The following is a 17303-nucleotide window of genomic DNA, read 5'->3' as shown; positions in this document are numbered from 1 at the left end:
AAACAACAGCCCAACCAGCCCAACCAGTGGGTAGTCAAGGACACATACTTCACACAAATGTAAATACAGCAGGTGACTAGGCAGGAAGGCAGGGTGAGAGACAATGGGACGTGGGGGAGGGGGCCACTGCACCCACCTTGCCGCCACCAATGCCCATGCCACAGTTGTTGAGCTTGAGTTCGTGCAGGGTGAAGCAGGCAGAGCTCTTGAGCAGGGCCTCAAAGCCTCGCACGCCATCAGGTCCGAACGCGTTGTCACTTAGGTCCAGCTCTACGAGCTGGGCCCCGGCCGTGATGAGTCCCTCCCCTAGAGAGATCTGGGCACAGAGGGAACTCACGTCAGTCTCACACACACCCGCCAGGTGCCGCTTCTGTGCCAGGCCTTCTTTGCCCTCAGGGGGCACCCAGGCTAGTGGGAACTCGCAGAGACACAGACCATTTCAGTACAGAACTGTATTATGCACCCAGGACTGGAAACCCTGCAGAGGGCTCCTAATTCAGCTGGGGCGTGGGGCCTGGTGTACGTGGGATGATCAGGGCCCCTGTAGGAGGTGGCACTTGAGCTCAGTCTAGATGAAAATCAGACAATCAAATATGAGGTGATTCCAGCCAGCAGTAAAAACACGAGCAGAGAGACACAGCATGCTGTGTGCCTGGGCCAAGCAGCTGGCAGACTCCAGAGGAGGCTGAGGATGGAAGGGAACTGGGATTTGGCTAGAAGAGAAGCAAGGAGTCAAATCAGGGAAGAGCCTTGAATGCCAGACCAAAAACTGTGAACTTGAGCCTGAGAGCAATGGGCTTTGAGGTGGGTGAGGGACAGGGAAGACATATCCCCCAAACCTGAGGAGGGGAGACTGATCACAGAGGGAGGTGGAGGCTGAGTGCCCACCCAGTGGTGTGGACAGCAATCCAGGCAAGAGAGGACGCTGCTGGCTGGCTGATGTGGTGGGAGATGGAGGAGAGGAAACTGAGCCTCAGGGCAGTTCTGCAGACCTCACAGAGGGCAGGAGACCTGCAAAAGCTAAGGGTCCACTGGATGTGCAGGAGGCAGGGAGTCTCCAGGGCTTCTGGTGGTGACTGGGCAGTGGGGTGCCCATCTCCACATCACAGTCCAGGACCGGATGTGGCAAGAAGCAGCTGAGCTCTCCTGGGAACTTACTGGGCTGGGGATACCTACAGTCCCTCAGAGAAATGGGTTAGGAGACGAGGCTCCTTCGGAGACTGGGGGCAGAAACGGGGCTGGGCATGGATCCGGCAGGCGGTTCATGGCGGGAGGAGAGGGGAGAGGGGACACTGCCCTTGCCCATGCCACAGATGGGGCAGCTGAGGTAGTTTCCTGTCCTCCCCACCACTCAATCAACGACCAAGGGCCATTCTCTGGCTCCCCTGCCCGCAGGAGAAGGCCCAGCCCCTGGTGACGGGGCCCCACCAGACCTCCAGCCTCAAGCAGCCAGACCTGCTCAGACTCTCCGTGCCCGCTCCACCTTCCCTGCATTTCATGCCTTTCCCCAACCCCAATCCTCTCAGCCCCCTAAGATGCCTTCTTGTCATTGGTAATAGGGAAATAAGAACACCTCCCTCAAAGCTTGAAGAAATTAAATGCTAAAACTTAGGTTAAACAATGTGCGCAGAGACCCACAGCTGGAATCCAACAACTGAGTTTTCTTCACCCTCCTTTCTAACTTGAAATCTTTTTACTTATAATCCCCCAAAGGAATTTACTTAACCTGCATTCTAAACCCTAGGCCTCACAGGTTCTTGTTCACCCTTTGAGGCTGGTAACTAACTTGACCAACTCTCCCAGGGCTCTCCCTCAATCCCCTACCCAGAGAGCACTTGCCCCAGGGTCCCCCTTAGGGCACCTGTCACACCCTGGATGATCCTTAGTTGTGGGCTGGAATGAGGTGCGTGAGAAATGAAGTTGGTGCATGGGTGTCTCAGAAACCCCAGTGCCCAGTGGCGCAGCAGTTAAGTGCACACGTTCCGCTTCTTGGCAGCCCGGGGTTCGCCGGTTCGGATCCCAGGTGCGGACATGCCACTGCTTGGCAAGCCACGCTGTGGTAGGCGTCCCAAATATAAAGTAGGGGAAGATGGGCATGGATGTTAGCTCAGGGCCAGTCTTCCTCAGCAAAAAGAGGAGGAATGGCAGTAGTTAGCTCAGGGCTAATCTTCCTCAAAAAAAAAAAAAGAAAGAAAGAAAGAAAGAAAGAAACCCAGTGCTGGCTAGATGAATGGAGGCCTGAGAAGGCAGCCCCAGCACGCCCAGGGTGAGGGACTCAATAACATGGATGATCATGCCAATAACTGACAAAGAACCCTGAGGGCACCCTGTGTGCTAGGCTCCGTGCTAGGAGGATACACTGAGAGGCTGCCCAGTGCCAGCCCTGCCTCCTTCCCTTGAGCCCCAGGCAAGCCAGTCTCTTCTACAATGCACCCTTGCACACACGTGTGCTTGTGTGTATATAGACACACACACACAGACACACACACACAAAGCTGGGAACTTGACTCAAGCCAAGATGAGCCCCAGCAATGGGGAAACGGAAAATGGAGGCAGAAGGAAGCCACCCATGATGAGAATCAAAACAAAAAGAGTGGTATGGAGCAAGGGAGGGGCCGGAGACAGATGAGGCGGCCCCAGCAGGCTGTAGGCAGACTGAGGTCATGAGGGAACAGCATGCCATGGTGCAGGGGAGAGAAGTGCCAGGACAAGGTGGGTAATCAGGCAGGGAGCAAGATCCAGGGTGGGAGCAAAACCACACAGCTCAAGAATGAACCCCAGGAATCACCAGTCTCTCCTGTCTGTCCTGTGTCAGGGCCTCCCTGTCTCACAGGGTCCAAGTCCTCACCCCCTGGCACGCTGTTATCACCTATACTCCCACCTACCTGGCAGGACACAGGGCGGATGCTGTGTTTGCCTGGCTTCCATTTCAGCATCTCAGTCACCCACAGGGTGAACAAAGTGTGAGAAAAAGTCCTGGGAATTGCCAAAGGGGACCCTGTGTCTAGGGAAGGGGAGCTGCAGCCTCGTTCACTTACCAGGGCTGGTGGGATCTCGGACCGCAGCCTTCCCGTGAACATGTCGCTCCAGTGGCATCGCTTTGGAAGGAGGAAGAAGAGTTAGCTGAGACCCTTGGAGGCGGCCTGTGGGCAGCACCTCATCCTCGTAGACTTGGACTACCAAGCACTACAACACAGAATTTGGGCTGGACCAGCTCTGGCTGAAGTTGGGGGGACCTGGAGGCGCCCCCCCCAAGGGCCATGGCGACTCAATACAAGTGTCAGGAAAACCCTAATTTGTCCAACCCTCTGGTTTTCCGGGAGGGAAATCAGGCTGAGAGGGAGGAGACTGGCCCCCTGGTTCCACGGTAAAGCAGTGAGTGGTAGGACCAAGATACCAGTGCTCCTTCCTAACAGCAGTTTCCCACACAGTGTGGGCTGCAGCAACGCATGACATGATTTTGAGTGGCAGACGAACAGGCAAGTAAACACTACAGGATCCAGCAGCGAGGAAGTTACTCTTTTTTTCAAGTCTCACGATTCTTCAGGGGCTTTAATACGCTCACATACACTGGGAGCCCGCGAGGGGAGCGTGCAGCGACATTCTCCGGACGTTTTGCACACGCTGCTCCACTTTTCTCACAGAGAATCTTGAAGGACTGGTGTTCTGTGGAACCCACTGTGAGACACTAGAAGATTGTGTCAACCAAAGAAGGCACCACTTGGATCGAGCCTTTAAGAACGAACTTGCCATTCAGCTATGAGGAGTGTAGTTAACTGGCTGTGGCACCTTCCCAACCTGCCACAGCACCTAAGCAGAGGCCTGGGCATTTGTGCCCAACACGAGACTCCTCTCTCTTGGGCAACCTTTGCTCTGGAGCTCCTCGCTGGTGGGCTGAGCGTTTGTCAGAATGGCCTCACAGTCCGAGGCTCTCGCTGCCCAATTCTGTGCCCTTCCCTCCTCACAGATGCTACATCTGCATCGACAGCCGAGGCTCTCCCTGTCCAGTTCTGTCTCTTCTCCCTTCATCTTTCACACACGGTACCCGATAAACCTCTTACACTCCTAACACCATTTCAGCGTCTGTTACTGGAGGTCCCACGGACACATCACGTGGGAAGAAGGGCTCTGGCCAGTGCTGTATGCTCTGCGAGGGCCAGAGCAGGAGCAGCTGTTCATGGTGACCACCAACAAGGCAGGGGCCCGAGAGGGTCTGGACACAGGTAGGGGCTGTGGTGGTGTGAGCGGAAGCTTGTCCCCAACCAGTCTGAGCCTGCTTGCCCTGAAGACCTCACCTTCAACTCTGACTTCTTCTCCAAGGCCTTGGCAATGACCTTGGCTGCTTCCACGCCCACCGTGTTGCCCTCCAGGCGCAGAGCCTCCAAGCCGTCAAAGTCTTCAATCTCTTTAATCACGTCCTTGGCTGCCCAGGACCAAAGAACAGAACCTTAGACTTTCGGAGTCGTGAACAGCTGAGGCAGGAGAGAGCTCAGTCACGACCTTGTCACTCACAACTCCAATGGCTACGGTGCACCCACCACGTGCCAGGCCCCAGTTTACAAAGGAGAATCAGACAGGCTCACAGTCTAGTAGGGGACATGGCTACACAGGTAATTCCTGTCACGGGTGTTGAAACGAGGCATGCACGAAAGGCTGGGGAGCTGCGGGAAAAGAGAAACTGGCTGCTTGGGGCAGTGGGAGCACTTGGGGCACCTTATGGAGGGTGTGTGTGGAGTTTCCCAGGACAGGGGGTGCACCAGGCCAAGCAGGGAAACAGCCCCCAAGTCAGAGGGCCAGCAGGCACAATAACACGAAGGCTTTCAGTGTCAAATGATTCATGTGTGGGATGCTCACCACTGTATTGTTTTATGATGATGAAAAACTCCAAACAAACCAAATGTGTGCCAACAGAGGACAGATTAATTCCCTTGGGGACATGAAAGCACAGTTACACTAATGTCATTATAAATGGTGACACAAGTGTTTACTTGACTTGGAAAACATTCATGTTATAGCGGTAAGTGCAAAATGAGGTTATCCAACGGGGTTTGGTCTGATCACACTTCTAAAATGTTATATTTATTCTCACACACACACCAGGGCCTAGAAGCACAGAAATCAAATATTAAAGCAGGTATCTCTAGGTGGTGAGATGACAGGTGATTGTGAGTTTTTCCATCATCTGGCTTGATATATTCTCAATGTTACCAGGTTAAACAGCAGCTTTTAAAGTATCTGTAATTACGATACCAATTATTAAAAAAAAAAAAAGGAACTCAGCTATGTTTAATGAAACCAAAAAAAAGACTAGAAAGAAATGCACTAAAATTAACTGTAGTTACATCCGTGGGCTGTGTGATAATGAAGATTTGTTTTTTTCCTTCTTTCAATGTTTCTGTACTCTATAATGAGCATGCATTAATATTATAATCTGAATAAAAACATACAGGGTTACACGAAACAAAACAAATCTAGTCTGGCTGGCACAGGATAGAGTGGGAAGAGGGGATGGGGAAGAGACGGGGATGTGTGTAGAAGATAAAAGGTGAACTCGACCTTCTAGGTTACAAGGACCAGAGAAGGGCTTTCAGAAGGGTTGTGAAGTACAACATGTGAGGGCTCCCCAAGAAGCTGTCCGACGGCAGCCTCTGCACTCGCCTCCCTTCCTCCCTCTCCCTTCTGCTGCAGCAGCACTTCCCCAGAGTCCCAACCAGGGCAAATCTCTACCCACAGGCTTCACAGCCCCCGATCTCTCATGTGTGGCCTGCGACAATTTTACACTCGTCTGAATGATAGCATCATTCTATGGAGACTTTACTAACACCATCTTCCTCGCTGGGTCATGAGCTCTGTGAGGAAAGGGACTCCCTTTGCCTCTGCCTGTGATCACATCCCCCAAAGATAAGCACTTAACATTCTCCACCACATCTAATAAGGTAGTTACTGTTAATGTCTTTTCTACAACTGGGTAAATTGAGACACAGAGAGGGTAAGCAAATGTCTACTAACGTCACACCACTAAAAAGTGGTGACCAGCATTCATTTTCCATTTCATGACAAGGACGGTTGGACCAGTATGAACCCGCATTTTCTAGAAGGGGAAGCTGAGGTTTCAAGGAATGAAGCAACTCTGCCCAGAAGTTCAGGAAAAGCAGCAGAGTCAGGCTTCCAACTCGTTTTCCAAAACTGAACCTATGTGCTCCTCCCCAAACCCCTGCTTCTGTGCACAGCCATAGACTTTAGGCAGCCCCCGGCAGAGATGTCACTCCCCCTCAACATCCTGAGTGACCATCCTGGAGCTGCAACAACAGGGTCCCAGTTGCCCAGGCCTCCTCTGCAGCTGGCACCCAGGGCAAGGGTTAGGATGACCTCTCACACTTTGGAAGACCTGCTCCAAAAGCAAGCCCCTACTAACATCCCAGGACTGGCCAGGTCAACGAGGAGAGAGGAGGCTGCTCAAGGAAATGCTTATGCAGTCCTTAAAAGCAAGGCAACAGACAGGCCAGGGCCCCAAGGGAAGACAACTTATGCTATATAAGTGCCATAGTACAGAGATACATAGATACTGTGCCTTCCACAAGTTCAGCCCGGGGCAGAGTCACAAGCACAAAGCTAGCTTGGAAGGAAGAGCATCAAAATGAGAAGAGGAGAGACAGCAGAGGGTGGGGGGTCACAGCCTCTCCCACTTGGTTTTCAATCCAAATAGAGTTAAACATAACTTAAAAACAGCTTAAGGATGGGCCCCAACCAGACCTGAATAACTCACTGTTCTAAGGCTGTGTGGCAGGGATTTCTCTTTTCAGCCTCTACCACCTCACAAAGTAACAAGTTCCAGGTGTTTATTACACTGCCATGTAAAGCAGAAAGGCCTCTCTTTGGTCCTTAAATGACTTACCAGGGAGAGAAAAGGGCTTTGTTCTAATCATCAGCTTCATGGCCTCCTCGCTCAGGCCTCTGGCCTCCCCCAACCATACTAGCTCACTCCCAGCCAAGATGGAGTCCCTCTTTCTGGGCCCATGATTAGGCCACCAGGCTCCTCAGCCAGGACTCAAGAGCCTCTGCCCTGGGATCCCTAGGGGATTCTCATTTTTCTCCCAAGCCCACCCCATGTGTCTCAGCACCTGTGTCTAACACACGTGGTTATCTCTGCCTGCAGTGCCCTTTCTCCTTCAAATCTTCTCCAAGGACAGTTCAAATACGACCTCACCCATGGAGACTTCCTGGGCCCTCGTAAGCTAAGAGTGATCCCTTTCTCCCAGCTTACTTCCCAGAGCTTTCTCTTCACGTCTCTCAAAGTATATTTCACCCTCTGCTTCCTGTTAGTTATTTGGGTACCTCATTCCTATTAGGAATAGTGGGTACCTCCTCCAAGTTAGGAGCTCCTCAGAGGCTGGGGCTATAAGCTGGGCATCCCTGGTGACCTACGAAACGGGAGGAGCATGTCCAGCCTCTGCTGGTGAAGCAGTTACCTGTACGGATTTTAGGGCCAAACTTGAGCTCTAATCCCAGCTCCACTACTTACAGCTGTGACCAGAGGCAAGTTCCTATCACCTCCCTGAGCCTCAATTTTCCAATCTACAAAATGGGAATGAAACCTACCTCAAAGGCTTTTATAATGATAAGTCCAGATACTATTTGTAGGGCACTCAAGACTCTGCCTGACAGTGTTCGATGAATAACATTTAATAGCAAAATCACGCATACTGAACTGAGCTGCAGGTCTGCCGAGAAGCACTGGCACAGGGACTCAGCTGCACCCGTTAAAACCCTGCCTCTGCTATTCACCAGCTGTATGGCCCTGGGCAAGTTACTGAAGTCCCCTAAGTCTTTTTTCCTTATTTACAAAATCACATCATTTCTACCTCCCTCCCTCAAGGATGATGCAAGAATCAAAAGTGATAAAAGCACAGGGAGGAACTCTGTAAATTTTAACGCCCTGCAGAGTTGTTGAGAACGTGCACTACCACGCTCCCAGCAACCCAAGGACTCAAGCAGTCTCTGACCCAGGGGAGGAGAACAGGCCTGCCTGCACACCACGGCAACCAGGCAAGTGCAGACCAGTTTCCCTGGTTGGGCCAGAACCTCAAGAGGCCTTACAAGCATTGACGTAGGTGACTTCATTTGCAAACGTCAGGGGACTCAGAGTTGATCAGTGCCAGCCATGCACTGGCCAGGGATGGAAAGACAGGGTCTGCATTCTGGTTCCTACTTCTCTCCAGTCCTGGTGCCTGAACACAGACACAGGCATCCATCCCTAGCCCCTGGGCGTCTGGTTGCACGGACCAGAATCTCCCAAGACGGCTTGGATTGTTGTTTTAACAACATGAGGCTCCACGAAGGCCTCAGCTCTGGGGAAGGTGACAGGTATTCCCGGACCAGCCTGGGATCATGGGGGTGAAGGTGGGGTGGATCTGGAGTAAGAATTCAGGGGCTATATCTTGGGACTGCCACTAACTGTGGTCCCTCATTGCCTACTATCCCCTCCAAGAGATAAAGTGGCCCTTCCCACCTGCCAGCCTGAGCTGTCACCAGCAGGGATGCCCGCCACAAACATGAAGACTGGCAGGGAAGCCAGCGTGTACTCATGAGCAAATCTTTGAGCCTCACTGTTAGATGGGCCCAATGATACCTCGCAGAGCTGCTAGGACAAGCGACATCATATAATGTAGCTATAAGAGCCTGATGAGCAGTAAGAGCAAGTGCTCATTCACACACTCTCCGGGGCCAGCCGGGACAAGAACTCACCATCTTCTGCAGTGTTGAGCTTGAGGCTCTTGCCCTTGAAACTCAGTTGTCCCCCGGCCACCTGGGTTTTGGCTAGCGTCTCTGCCAGCTTGGCAATGTCTTCAGAGGCCATGTTGGCCACGACGGGGGGCTCCCCTGGAAATCTGCAAACTGAGGAGGCCGAAGTTTCATTAAGAGAGAGGAGTCTTCTGGGGTCCCTTGGTTGGAGAAGTCAGGGTAGGACATCAGCTGTTTCAGGAGCCTGACCCCACCTCCTCCTGCTATGGAGACCCCAAGAGCTAAACCACTGGGAGAAATGAAAAGAGCATTAGGGAAGGAACAGTTCTAGAAAGGGGGAAGAGGTAGCAAGAAAGCAGAAAAGTTATGTCTCAGCCTCTCCAGAGTTACAATCTCACTACAAGTCCTTCTCCACCCAACTGCCCCAGCTGGGACACCTAGCAAAGCCAAGTGAGCGCCTGCCCCATGCTGGAGTGGTTAAGTTTGTGCACTCTGCTTCAGCGGCCCAGGGTTCGCAGGTTTGGATGCCAGGGGCAGACCTAGCACCACTTATCAAGCAATTATGTGGCAGCTGTCTCACATAGAAAGTAGAGGAAGATCGGCAGAGATGTTATCTCAAGGCCAGTCTTCCTCAGCAAAAAGAGGAGGATTGGTAGTAGATGTTAGCTCAGGACTAATCTTCCTCAAATAATAATAATAAAAAAAAAGCGAGCTGAGTTGCCTAGTTCCTGGGCCCCTGGTGAATGGCAGTTGAATCCCAGATCCATGGCTGCAAAGAGTCTGCCCCAAGCACACACCTGACTGATCATCTTGGCTGCTCTCTCTTTGAGGGTCCCATTCCTCAAACAGGACACAGACGGCTATGGGATCCAGGTCATCCATCCCAGAGAATGCCTCACCCCCCATGCTGGCATGACTCTGGGGATGGGGCCCAGGGGTCAGCCCTCTGCACGTCTGGTTTCAACCCTGGCCAGAAAACTGGGCAGCCCATGGTGGCCAGACCTCAGGAGTTCCTAGGAGACCAGAAATCTCTACATCACAACAGCCACCATCACAATAGACCAGGGGCAGAGCTGCTGGAAAAAGGAGCTTCCAGCCTGGAGCTCAAGAGACTGAAAGAAAGGACCACTCGGTTTCCCCAAAGAGGAAATGGCAGGTAACCAAGGGAGACGAGGGAAGACATACAGGGACTGAACCAGGAGGTGCCCAGAGAGACTTCTTATCCAGAATGCCTCATTCCCCAATCTACTCATCAAGACACAGCTGTGACAGCTCCCCATCCATCCTCCCACTCTCCCAGGCTTCCTCTGGGCTCAAACAGCCAGCTTCCCACTCCCTTCTGCTTATCTGAATCCTTATCACCCTGATTTATCTGTCTATATGCCTTTTTTTTTTTTTTCAGGAAGATTAGCCCTGAGCTAACATCTGCTGCCAATTCTCCTCTTTTTGCTGAGGAAGACTGGCCCTGAGCTAACATCCATGCCCATCTTCTTCTACTTTCTATGTGGCATGCCTACCACAGCATGGCTTTCACCAAGCGGTGCCATGTTTACACCCAGGATCCGAACCGGCGAAGCCCGGGCCGCCAAAGTGGAAGGTGGGCACTTCACCGCTGAGCCACCGGGCGGGCCCAAACCCTGCCCTCTTGAAGCATGTGTTCTAAACAAGATATTTAGTATCTTAGACAGTGATAAGAAGAAAAATAAACAGGGAAGGAAGAGGGTAAGGAATCTTTTGGGGGGATGCACTTTAAAGTATAATGGTTAGAGAGCAGACTAGAAGGAAAGAAACGAAACAAAGACTTGAGGGATATTAGGGACTGGGCCACGCATGTATTTGGGGGAAGAGTGTTCTTGCAAACGGAACAGCAAACACAAAGGCTCTTGTGGGGTATGTGGATGGTTTAGAGGAAATGCAAGGAGGCCAGTGGGGCTGGAGCCTAGAGTGGGAGGCAGAAAGTAGATAACAGATGAGAAAAGAGAATTAACAAGAGGCCCAAGTCACAAAGCCCATTTTAAGAACTGGGGTTTTTACTGTGAATGACAAGAAGAGCCAGTGGAGTTTCTAGCAGAGGAGAGACATGATCTGATGTGTATTTTGACAAGATCACTATCTGCCACGTAAGGCCTAGCTAGCATTTACAAGGTGTTCCAAGGGGCCGGCCAGGTGAAGCAGCAGTTAAGTTCGTGCAATCCATTTCAGCAGCCCCGGGTTCGCCTGTTCAGATCCCTGGTGCAGACCCAGCACCGCTTATCAAGCCATGCTGTGGCAGGCGTCCCACATATAAAACGTGGAAGAAAATGAACACAGATGTCAGCTCACGGCCAATCTTCCTCAAAAAAAAAAAAAATACATATATATATATATTTATATAGAGAAAGTGCTCCAAGAATGACAGGACAAAATTGAATAAAAATTAGCCTGAACCCCGCCCCCCCCACCCCCAATCTCTTGCAGTTCTGGGACGGGACAATTTGAGGTCAGAAAAATGGTAGTGGGGCCTCCAAATGGAATAGGAACACAGAACTTCTCAGCTGGAGGAGGGCTCATTCCTCAGACTAGTACATACACACACGCGCGCGCCCGAGCGATCCACTAAAGACTAAGAAACCGAAGCACAGAAAGGTGAATTCACTTGTCTAAGGTGTGCAAAGGGTCAGCGGCAGGGCAAAGACAAACGCTAAACACAAACAGTTCTCTCCCTTCTGGGCAAAAATGTCGCAGGCTTCCTTAGGTGCACATCCATGGCTCCTGCGAAGCGTTCGCAGTGACTCACGCCGATCCCAGGCCCTCCGCGGGGGTGGGCCCCTTGGGAGGCGGCGGCGACTGAAGCAACACGCGAGCGCTCGCGGCAAATGACAGGCGGGCAGCGCGGGACCCACGCCGACCCCCGGCGGACGCGCACCGCCCCTAGCTGACACCGACGCTTACAAGAGACGCCACTGCTGGCAGCTAGGGCTGGGCGTCCTGGGCGAGCCAGACGCCCTCTCTAAGCCTCAGTTTCCCCGCTTGTGAAAGGGGCCAGCACCCCCCAGCACCCCCTGCTCCCACTCCCTCCGCGCTGGGCTGTCGAAGGCTCAGGGGAGAGACCGGGGGGTGAGCAGAAGGCGCTCAGGGGCGCCACGCCTCCGTCGCCCAGTTCCAGGGCCGCGCCGCCCCCGCCCCCATCCCAGGCAGGTGACGGGGAAACGAAAGGGACCCCGACCCTACCGTAAACAAGCGGCGCCGCCGCGTGGGGCGACCCGAGCGCGCGCGTTTGCCCGGCGGGGCGGGGACTGATTTAGGGTCCGGGTCAGATCAGGCCGGGGTCACCTCCGAGTCCAGCGGTCCCGATGCCCAGCTCGCTCATCCGCCAGCTCCCCAGGCGGCTCTCGCCACTCGCGCCCGTCTCCGATACCACCTGCTCCCCGCAAGGGATCGAATGATGGCGGAGGAGGAGGATTTTGAAAGCCGGCAGTTTCTTTCCTTTGATCTGATTTGTTCGAGGCCCAGGCCGACTTCCCTTCCCCAGCGCGCATGGCCTATCGGGCATGGTAGTCCAGTTGTCCTGCGCGCGCGCGGCGTGGCGCGGCAGGAGCGCGCCCCGCGAACTACCAGTCCCGTGATGCATCGCGCCCAGAGCGCCTACGCCCGCTCCCTCTTCGCCCTCCCTTTTCGGCTTCTGGCTCTTTCTCGGGGTAGGCCACAGGGCGGTGTTTAGCCGCGAGCTCCCAAGGAGACTACAATTCCCATAATGCGTTGCGGCATGGCCGTCTCAGCTTTTCCGGAAGGGTTCACGTTCACCTAACTTTATTGACAAAGGCTGGTAGTCCCGAAGGCATGCTTGTGCATCTTTCTTTTCAGAGACAAACAGGTATCCATTTCCTGGGGGGAGAGCCTTGCCTTTTTTGTCCTGAAATTGAAAGGACATTCAAAGCCTTCTACATAAATAGCCACAAATTAATTGATAATTAAAAAAGGAAATAATAATCCTGTAGTAGAGAAACACTGCGACACCACCTTAACCCAGTGGTCCACATTAACATCAATAGATACGAATCTGGCCATATAGATCGGCATGTAGGTGAGGATGCCCTGGGCTTCTCTCCCTGGGGCAGCCCTAATTCATACCATAAAAAAAAGTCCACTGGGTCGTATAGTTTGGCATGTAGACCAGGTCACCCTGGGCTTCTCTAGCTGGGGCAGCCTTAATCCACATCAACAGGACAAACTGATATCCATCGCACATCTCTGGATGTGATGCACTGAGAAGGACACAGCATCACCATCCAGCAGCAATGCATTGAATTCATCTAATCATGAGGAAACATAGACAAACCCAAACTGACGGTCATGCTACAGACTAACTGGTCTGTACTCTTCCAAAACTGTCATGAAAGACAAAGAAAAGCTGAGGAACTGCTGCAGATTAAAGGAAACTAAAAAGACACGACAACTAAATGCAATACATGGTCCTGGATTGGATCTTGGAGTGGGGGGAGGGGATTACTATAAAGGGCAATATTGAGACAATTAGCAAAACTTGACTGTATATTAGATAATAGTGTCGTATCAATGTTAAATTTATTGCTTTTTATCATTTTATCGGGTTAGGTAAGAGACTCCCCTTGTTCCTGGGAAATATATGCTGAAATAATTAGGAGCATGTCTGCAACTTCCTCTCAAATGGTTAAAAAAATGTGTATATATATTTATAGAGGGCAAATGTGGCAAACTGTTAATAAGAGAATCTGGGTGAAAGGTATATGGGAGTTCTTTGAACATTTTTGCTACTTTTCTGTAGGTTTGAATTTTTTTGAGAAACACAAATGCCTTTTCCTTTTTTCTTTTCACAGGGAACTTTTTAGCCATTATATAAAAAACGTGTTCGTTATAAACATTTCAACCAATATGAAACAGGATAAAAAGAAAGTGAACGTTACTGGGAAACTCTAGCATCCAGAGATCATCACCATCAACATGTGTGACCTTCTTTTCCAAAGTGACGTCTCACAGCTGGGCCCACACACATGCTTTTGCTTTACCTGCAATTCAGAGTTAAATATATTATGTGCCAGATCCTTTCATACTCAGCTAATTTAATCTTTGCAACCACAAAGGAAGTGGGTATCGTTACCACCCTTCCCAGCATAAACGTGAGAAAAATGAACCACGGTTCACACAACTACTGAGATGTGGGCCCTCTTCTCACCCTCCTTCTCCTTCTCTGCCTACAAGGCCCTTATCAAATGCCGCCTCCTCCAGGAAGCTGTCCTACACCACTCCAGTCAGAACTTCTTCCGTGGCCCTCAGCCAGATGCAAGCCCCCACAGGAGTTGGTCTGCGGCTCTGAGGGCTTTTTCACAGTCAGAGATAACAGTATTGTTAATAATATTCTTGGCAGCTTCCTTCTCAGCCTGGGAGAGCCTCAGGCACAGGGACTGTATCCATCCTGGCAGCATCCTCTCAGGACCTGGCCTGTCATAGGTGCTTCAGGTTTCCTCATTTGAACTGGATTCCAGTCAGGGTCACTGGATGTTTGCTTAAAATGAATCATCCCCTGGGAAGGCTGAAATGCTCCCAGTTAGGCCTGATACTATTCCTCTGCTGACTCTGGCTGGGACTGATCAAATCAGTCTGATTTTCCTTGGGGTGATCTCAGGCTTCCTTTTCCAGTTTTACTTCCGGAGACTTCCTCTGATGGAGACCTCCCAGAGGGGAGAGGAAGGCGGGTGGGAGCACATCTTAGGCAATCTTCCCCTTCCTTGTCCAGCTGATGGCTCATAGGGTTTTCAGAACTGGAAGGGAATACTTAGCAGAAACTCAATGGCCTTCAAGGGCCAAGGAGATAACAGGAGGTAATGGGGGCCCAGTGGGGCTCCTGGAGACCAGAGAGTAGATGTTCTGCCTGAAGGTGTTCACATTCAAAGCTAAAAATCACAACCCCAGTCTGACAGCACCCCTTAGCAATGCAGATTCTGTTTGGATCTAGATTCTGTCTCAAACACCTTTAAAATGGGGAGACTGGGTTTAAAAAGGAGAAGGAAGTTTGCATAGTGAGTCAGAAGGGTCCAGAACTATCAGTGTTTCTGAGCAACACATTTGTCATCTCTCTCTCTCTCCTTCCCTTTCTCCAACTGTCTCTCTCTTTCAAGTTATCACCTGAGAGCCCGTTTGCCTGGCCCAAGAAGTGAAATCATAGCCTTTGACATGGATAGAGCCAACTTAGGCCACCTCTTTCCTCTTTTTAACAGATGAAGAACTGAGGCCCAGAGAGGTCAAATAACCTGGCCAAACTACACAGTAATTTAGATAAGAGATAGTAGAATCCAGATCTCTGGGGTCCTTTTCAACACACACACAAAACAAGTCACTTTGTGAGTGTGAGCTGGGTGTGGGGTGGAATAAAGGGAGGGAGAGGGTTCCAGACCTTTCTCTCTCTCTTGTGCAGTTGTGCAGCTTTTTTTAAAAGAATGTTTTGAAGAGAAAAGCAGGCTGCCTCTGATTATTTTGGTTTACTCTAACTGAGTGTTTTAAATTCCATTCTGGTGCCTGAAAACAAACTTAATTGCCAATTGTAAATGGAATAAATAACAATATTTATGCTGGTTTCCTGAAGAGCTACCAAGGCTGTAGACTTGCCTGTTTAGTCAGATAAAAACAAATGCCTGAAGTATGCCAGGCACGTGAGGAATGTGAAGAGAAATTCCCAAGGTCCAATTGGGTGTTGCCTTGGGCCCCTGTTGAGAGGTAGGTGGGCCTGGCCTGGCAAGGAAGCCTGCCCCCTCATCCCCAAGGGTCACCTCCCCTAGTGGGAGAGGGTGACTACGTCATCTGTTAAAGACAACTCAAACCACATTCCCCACTGGGTTCAAGGCCCGGGCCCTCTTAACTATTTTTTTCAACCTCGATAAACAACCATGATTAAAAGTATTCATTCACTCCACAAATGGTTATGAAGTATCTACTATGTACCAGGCACTGTTCCAGCTCCTGAGAATCCAGTGACGAAATAGGAAAGGATGGTTTCCACAGAGGAGCTTAAATTTGAGTCTAACGTTTATAGAGGGTTTCCCAATACCAAATGCTGTTGGTAGATTATTTCCTCTTTTAATAATTCTTTTGTTCCAAAATGGAAATAATTTTTTAAATGAAAACTGTGCAATGAATACTCGCATGCTCTAGATTATCTACAATTGTTAACATTTTACTATATTAACTTTATTGCATATTCATCCTTCAATCCATCCATCCACATCACATTTTTGTTAAAAGCAAAACAGGTAATTTTTCTTTCAGCTTTCTGGATGCTTAAACATTTTCATAATAACACATTGGGGACAAGTGTGACCATGTTTTATCCTCTGCATTTCATCCACTCTATTACAGTCTGGTGCCTAGCTTATCTCAGCCCCTAGGCTCCTGGGTCCTCCCTGTCTTTTTTTAATTTAATTTAATTTTTTATTTTATTTTTTTGAGGCAGATTAGCCCTGAGCTAACTACTGCCAGTCCTCCTCTTTCTGCTGAGGAAGCCTGGCCCTGAGCTAACATCCGTGCCCATCTTCCTCTACTTTATACGTGGGATGCCTACCACAGCATGGCGTGCCAAGTGGTGCCATGTCCACACCCGGGATCTGAACCGGCGAACCCCGGGCCGCTAGAGAAGCAGAACATGTGCACTTACCACTGTGCCACCGGGCCAGCTCCCTCTTTTTTTTTTTTTTTAAAGATTGGCACCTGAGGGCCGGCCCAGTGCTGTGGTAGGCGTCCCACGTATAAAGTAGAGGAAGATGGGCACGGATGTTAGCTCAGGGCCAGGCTTCCTCAGCAGAAAGAGGAGGACTGGCAGTAGTTAGCTGAGGGCTAATCTTCCTCAAAAACAACAACAATGGTACCTAATCCAATAAATTGTCAAGAGTATTTCACTAATATGTGTTCATCCCCTACCATGGGCTAGGCACTGTACCACATGCTTCATAGGTATTTCAGTGTAATCTTTGAAACAAACTACAATGTTGACTAGGTATTCCTATCCTTATTTTACAGATGAGGACACTGATGCTGTGAAATTGCCCAGGGTCAAACAGCCAGCATACGGCAGATCTGGGACTCTCTGGGCCTGTGGCTGCCTTTAACCCATGATCTTGGGTCTATCCCAGGTGCCCCAGGGATTGATTTCCCACTAAATATCAGAGTCTCCAAGGGGTGTTTGTCAGAAATGCTGAATTAGGATATAGGGGCCGGGGGTTAGGAGTCTTCATTTGAAACAAGCCCCGCTCTGCAGTGAGTCTGAGAGCCACTGGACTCTGCTTTTCATTTCTGGACATAAACGCCCATCCTCATCATGCCAGAGGCTGTCTTTTCGTTTGTTAATCTTCGAGTAACAAGGAGAGATGGCACCCACAGAAGGAAGAGTTTGAAAACTTCTGAGGTGCAGGTGCATTTTTTCTCCTTCCAAGGGTCTCTTAGGGCAGACAGTGGAAACCGTAGAGGCCATGTAAAGCACACAGGCTCTGGAGGCAGAATTGCCACCATGGACAAGTCACTTACTCTCCCAGCTTCAGTTTTCCGTCTGTAAAATG

At 50.7% G+C, this 17303-nt stretch overlaps 1 protein-coding gene across 1 annotated transcript in view; it reads right to left on the bottom strand.

Annotated features, from left to right (window-relative positions):
- The window catches only part of RANGAP1 (Ran GTPase activating protein 1), a 30039-nt gene extending 17765 nt beyond the window's left edge, over positions 1-12274 (bottom strand). Inside the window, exons 1-5 of the mRNA XM_014858998.3 lie at positions 11953-12274; positions 8746-8895; positions 4296-4423; positions 3039-3098; positions 137-316 (exon numbers count right to left, since the gene is read on the bottom strand). Coding sequence (XP_014714484.1) covers positions 137-316; positions 3039-3098; positions 4296-4423; positions 8746-8857 — 480 coding nt within the window. The 5' untranslated portion in view covers positions 8858-8895; positions 11953-12274. The remainder of the gene's footprint in view (positions 1-136; positions 317-3038; positions 3099-4295; positions 4424-8745; positions 8896-11952) is intronic.
- Positions 12275-17303: the final 5029 nt, after the last annotated feature.

Source organism: Equus asinus, chromosome 4 (assembly GCF_041296235.1).
Source record: "Equus asinus isolate D_3611 breed Donkey chromosome 4, EquAss-T2T_v2, whole genome shotgun sequence".
Lineage (NCBI taxonomy): Eukaryota > Metazoa > Chordata > Mammalia > Perissodactyla > Equidae > Equus > Equus asinus.
The sequence above is the reverse complement of the archived record's forward strand: the minus strand, read 5'-3'. Positions and strand labels throughout refer to the sequence as shown.